This window comes from Ursus americanus, chromosome X (genome assembly GCF_024610735.1).
Source record: "Ursus americanus isolate L20-20 chromosome X, mUrsAme1.1.p, whole genome shotgun sequence".
In the NCBI taxonomy this organism is placed as follows: domain Eukaryota; kingdom Metazoa; phylum Chordata; class Mammalia; order Carnivora; family Ursidae; genus Ursus; species Ursus americanus.
The window spans coordinates 28135900-28141470 of record NC_142164.1 but is presented as its reverse complement, the minus strand read 5'-3'; the positions used below and the strand labels follow the sequence as shown (position 1 = coordinate 28141470).

Below are 5571 nucleotides of genomic sequence, written 5' to 3'. Positions count from 1 at the left end.
AGGATCTCACACTTCTGGAACTGGTTAGACCTGTGTTGTCCAATGTGGTAGTCACTAGCCATTTGTAAAATGTATTCACAACATGATTAATTTCCATTAACCTCCACTCTTCACAATTCTTTCCCCAGTAAGAGTGAGGTTAGGGTTAAGTTTTTGGCTTTTGAATGCACAGTGATCATATCTGTAACCATGACCCCAGTAGTACTATTTTCTGTATTACTGAATCAGATTTTATCTACAAGACTGGGTACAAATAAATTCAAAGAGACAGCATATTAAGACAAGTAACATTTTATAAAGGAATACTTGTGTATAAAAATACAATCAAGAGCATCAATTTGGTTTATTAAAAAATTTTTTTAAAGATTTTATTTATTTGACAGAAAGCGAGCACAAGTGGGGTGGGGGAGGGGTAGAGGGAGAGAAACAAGCAGACTCCCTGCTGAGCAGGAAGCCCGACAGAGGGCTAGATCCCAGGACCCTGAGATCACGACCTAAGCTGAAGCAGATGCTTAACTGACTGAGCCACCCGGCTGCCTCATAAAAAAATTTTATGTAATCTCTACACCCAATGTGGGGCTCAAACTCACAACTCCAAGATCAAGAGTTACATGCTCTACCAACTGAGCCAGCCAGGCACCCTTGAAGAGCATCAGTTTGGTTTAAAAAGCAATTGTTACCTTAGCACCCACCAGGAAATGAAACAATGGAATGCATTCTCTGACATATTTATTACAATTATACCGATACATTAATGTAATCAAAAGTGATAAATGCATAATTCTTTAAAATACATTGTTGTTGGGGCAAGGTGACACTTATAAATTGGGTGTCACATTCAGGGAGATGCTGTTTATCATTGTACTTACACTGAACATGACTTGATCTGTATTAATTGCATCTGAGACCACATATTAAGAGTGCTTGATAAAAAGGTCTTATTATTTTTTTAAAATTAATAATGCTTCCTTTTAACCAAAAGCCCCAATAAGGAAAATCAGATAAATTTTTAAAAAGCGCTTTATGCATTGATGATCGATAATTTGAAGCCCGAGGCCCTCTTGAGGAAATTCTCTTTCTGGTTTGCAAAAGCTATGGGAGACCATTAACTATCATGAGGCCAGTTACAGGAAATATTGATCTCTAAAATGTCATGGTTGCACACCCTATGGGGGTACTTATGGATCTCACTTAATATAGCATGTGCAGGCCCAATTATAGAACAAATCAGCAGCAAGCATTTTACATTTATAAGCACGAGAGCTATTGTATTCACCCCTGGATAAAGCTTCTGGGTAGCCACTGAAATAAGGCAAATGGTATGGTAATCCAAGGTGAACTGTGAGGTTAAGGCCTCCACACCCAAAACCGTTGGACATGATACAACTATGAATATGGGAAAAATCTCATTATTTGAATAGGTAAACAAAGACCAGACTCCACTCAGGTAAGTGAAACTGCCGACTATCAAAACAAGTTCTTGAAAGAAGACGTCCACAGATCTCATTTGCCCAGCAGAAGTAAAGAAATCTCAACTGACATAGAGTCTTCATAGTGACCACTCCAATTTCAGTGTCTGCACAGAGAAGTAGAGAGTTACACAACTTGTGTTTGCTGAGGAATGCCACTAAATTAGCTCCTGGGAAAATTATTAACCTTCATAGGTAATCTTCACTTTTTCTCTCAGGGACAGAATTCAACTTTCACTTTAACGTTGGTTCGGAACATTTCCTTTGCTGCTTGGTTGTGTATTTTGAGAAAGCAAATCCACGGGCACTTGCAGAGGCTTAGAATTAGAATATACACCAGCATTAACAAGTAATGGAAACACATAGCTGAAAGTTTTACTTTGATCACAAATTCACAACTAGACATTTTATTTGCGTAGCTTAGAAAGCTAAAAAGACATGAACTTTTTTAACTGATCAGCAAAAATATGTGCCACAGATTCATAATTTAGGATTTATCACATAAATATAATATTTATAAATATATCTTATTTTCAAAATTATCATTCTTAAAACATTTCTTTCCAACATGTTTGAAATTTTCACATGTTTTAAGGAAAAAAAACCCCACCCTATTTAAAAATGTACCACTAAACTTTAATGTGCAACTAAACCAGTGCCACCAAACTAAAAAAGAAAAACATACTGTTGTGTTGGATATGTAGTTGTTAACAACAAATAGTGACAATACCTCTCCTATACGGTGCTCGTATACACGCTCTTCTTTCACTTCTCAGTCATTGTCAGAACCATTTGGAGGTAAGAAAACCAATGCATCGTGGAAAATATGTCCAAATGCCCTAAGACGGTATACCCCATACATCATCACATGCATCTGATTGGGAGTCAGTCCATTAAAAGTAACAGCCATATCTGAACAGCATCCTTCTACCACAAGGTTGGGGTGGTTAGTCATTGCCTCTTTAATAAAAAGCCCGACGGATTTGGTATTAAATACATCTTTTCCTTCAGAATCTTCTGCGTTTTCTGCAAACACCCCAGCGTATTTCAGGCAGACTGCTAGCTGCTTATCTTCAGATATCTTCCAAATCATCCCTCCCTGTTCAGGACACTTTTCAGGGATACCGAGGAGGCCGTTAAGTCTTTTCATCGATTCTATACTTAAGACGATGCCTCCTTCTACACTCACATATTCAAGGTCTCCCGATTTTATAGTGTGGCCTAGATAGAAAGGTTGTGATGGATCCTTTTTTAACAAAAAATACTTTAAATTTTCAATAATAGCAAACGTAGTGGGGCGTGCAAGGAAGAACCAGTTGTATTGGTCTCTGTATTTATCAAAGGCATATTTGTAAGCTTTTCTCATCATTAGCCATATGTCATCTGTTTCCATGTTAATTGACTCAAACACTTTAACATTTTCAGAACTGAAGAACTCTGCTTTGTCACAGTGTTTGGTCCAAGTCTCCCTCACTGCAGCCCAAAGACTCACATCTTTGGGTTTTACAAGGATGATGCAGTATACCCGAAAGCTCTTACTGAGCTCCATGCGTTCATCCTCTGAAATTTTCAAGATATCTTCTTTATTAGGCGCTTGCAGGTGATGATGCTCATGCTGGTGCATTCTATTTCCATGACCAATCCTAACGTGTCCTAGCATAGTGATCAAGGCACAGAAAATGCTTCCGAGCATCACACCCTTCAAAAATGAACTGCTTTCAGAAAGCATGTTTCCTATAAAAAAAAAAAGATCCTTAAGATACTGAATAGAAAAGGACTTGTCTAGAGATTTGATTTGGTATACCTTATATACTTACATTTTGCTCTTAACATTAAAAAAAAGGCCCCAAGTTTGAAATCAAGTTAGTTGCATAGAGTACCAATACCAAGAGGTCTAAGAATCTTAGCTCCCAATGGTATCTCATCACTGTTCTGTAAAAACTGGAACTTTACAACAACACCTCCACGCACTAGAATTTTCTGGGAGGCCATTTTTGCACTTCATCCTTGGGGATTTAATTAACTAAGTACTAAATCAAAACATTAACCCTAGAAACCAATGTTACAGAGGTTCAGTCCATTATTCTCTTTGAAGGAATTTCATTTCACAAGCTTGCATTATATTATTTAAACACTTCCGTAGCTATAAATAGACTTTACATCAAAACCTTAAATTTAACAGATAAAACCACCTACAATTAGTGAATCACCAATGGTATCTGTGCTGGCATTTCTGTTCTCAACCTAGTGCTTTATTTAACTGATGGCTGCTGTCCTTAGGTGTTTGAGTACATTTACAGCAAATTTCTTGAGACTGATACCACACATGTTATTATTACTCTTTCGCTCCTAAGACTAAATGGTTTCCAATACAGTATCTCAATCAACTAATGTAATAAAAGCCCATAATGAAAATAGTTAAAATTATTTGGATGAGAACCGACTCAATATAGGCATATCTGATGAACCATTAATGAACATTTTAACTTCCTCCAAAGGCATTTTTTTTTATTCTTTGGGGAAGTACAAAGGGAAAAGTCTACACTTTGATTTCAATTATAAATTAAAAGAAAAGCCCACCTTAAATACAACTGTTGAGATTTCCCAATCTCCTCTCTCCACAAGGAATGTTCTACTGAGCTACTTAGATTTTTTCCCTTTGCGTCTTAAAGTTGAAAGAAGCCTTAGAAGCTACCTAATAGCATTTCTCTCATTTTATAGATAGGGAAAGAGAGGGTCCACAGAGGTTAAGTAACTGACCCAAAGTCACACAGTCAGTGGTAGAAATGAACCAGAAATCAGATCTCCTGAGATCAGTGCAATGCTTTTTCTATTACAGAATAATGATCTGTAGAGTGCTTCTACTCATATTGTTGAAAATTTAATAGATGAGTTACCTAATAACCTTGTTTTTCTATGAATGAAAAAAATACGTGGGATTTGTTAACCATGATTGACATTTTGCACCCATCTTATCATACTGCTAAAAGGAAACCACCCCTTGGTTTTCTTCTACAGGAAATGGACTTTGACTTCTATCAGAAGGCCAAGGTGTGGAATAGCTTGGCAGAATAATTCCTGAGTGTGGGTGGGGGTCGGCAAAGAAGCAGGATGGTTTTCCCGTGTCACTCACAGAACTTGGTCAACAAACAGCTCTATGAAGGAAAAGAGAACTGATAGAAAACAAGCTCTGTTTAATATCAGTATTATTAGATGCACTCTAAAAGTAATTTATAATAGGACTTTACTTCTGGCCCATATAGGATAATTCACACGTGTCTCTTAGCTTGAGAACAACATGTCAGAATTCTTCCTGATGGGGATACTACTCATGGATCATATGCATAAATTAAGGAGTAGATTTTTTTCCATCAGGGGGGCAAAAAAATGTAACACTGGAGAGGTACACGATAGGATATTTGGTGCGGAGGAGAGGGAAACTTAAAACTGCACACGGGCACAAATGAGGCAAAACCCACCAGAGTGGTTTCCGCGACGGCATCCTTTTAGAAGGTGAAGGTGGCTGGCTGGAGTATGGAATAGGGAGGAGGACGAAATGGAGAACGAAAATGAGAGCGAGGACGTGGTCACCTCAAAACCCCATTGAGGGGCCAAGGCAGCGCCTCCACGCAGGAGACTCTCATTCTCCCCCACTAACTACTACTCCCACTGCACCTGCCCGGGTACCCGGCGTGGAGCATGCTGGGACTGGGCCAGATCCCAGGCTTTCCCCCCAGGAGAGGGGCGGGGTCGGTCCGCTCCAGGGTCCGCTCAGGGTGCGGGCCGACGCCCCAGCACTCACCCGCGTCTAGAACGGCTCAGGGGCGGGAAAGCGCAGCCGCGCACAGCTTTCCTCTCACATTCGCGCACCACCCGGTTACGCTCCTGGTCGGGCTGCTCTAGATGCAGGGGGTGTCCTCTCGTTGGTTTCACTAAAGGCGGGGAGGGCCAGGAAGTGAACACCGCCACCGCGCCGGCAGCGGGGCGGGGCAAACGAACCGGCGGCCAGACGGAGCCGCCGGCCCGTGCTGACGTCGGAAGGGCCCGTACGCACGCAGTGCTCTCTTATTCCCCGCCTCCTGCTGAGTTCAGAGGATCGCGT

General features: G+C 40.4%; 1 protein-coding gene across 4 annotated transcripts; it reads right to left on the bottom strand.

The window, feature by feature from the left end:
- Positions 1–712: 712 nt before the first annotated feature.
- Positions 713–5493, bottom strand: C1GALT1C1 (C1GALT1 specific chaperone 1). Of its 4 annotated transcripts, none has more exons than XM_087859477.1 (3): positions 5272–5493; positions 2200–3203; positions 713–1786 (listed from the first exon to the last, which is right to left on the bottom strand). In XM_087859477.1, exon 2 carries the CDS (start codon positions 3196–3198, stop codon positions 2242–2244), a length of 957 nt encoding a protein of 318 aa, XP_087715603.1. In that variant the 5' UTR covers positions 3199–3203; positions 5272–5493; the 3' UTR covers positions 713–1786; positions 2200–2241. The 4 variants fall into 4 exon arrangements, with proteins under 4 accessions (XP_087715603.1, XP_087715604.1, XP_045660002.2 ...); XM_087859478.1 differs by having other exon boundaries at positions 713–1576; XM_045804046.2 differs by having other exon boundaries at positions 713–3203.
- Between the last annotated feature and the right edge of the window lie 78 nt (positions 5494–5571).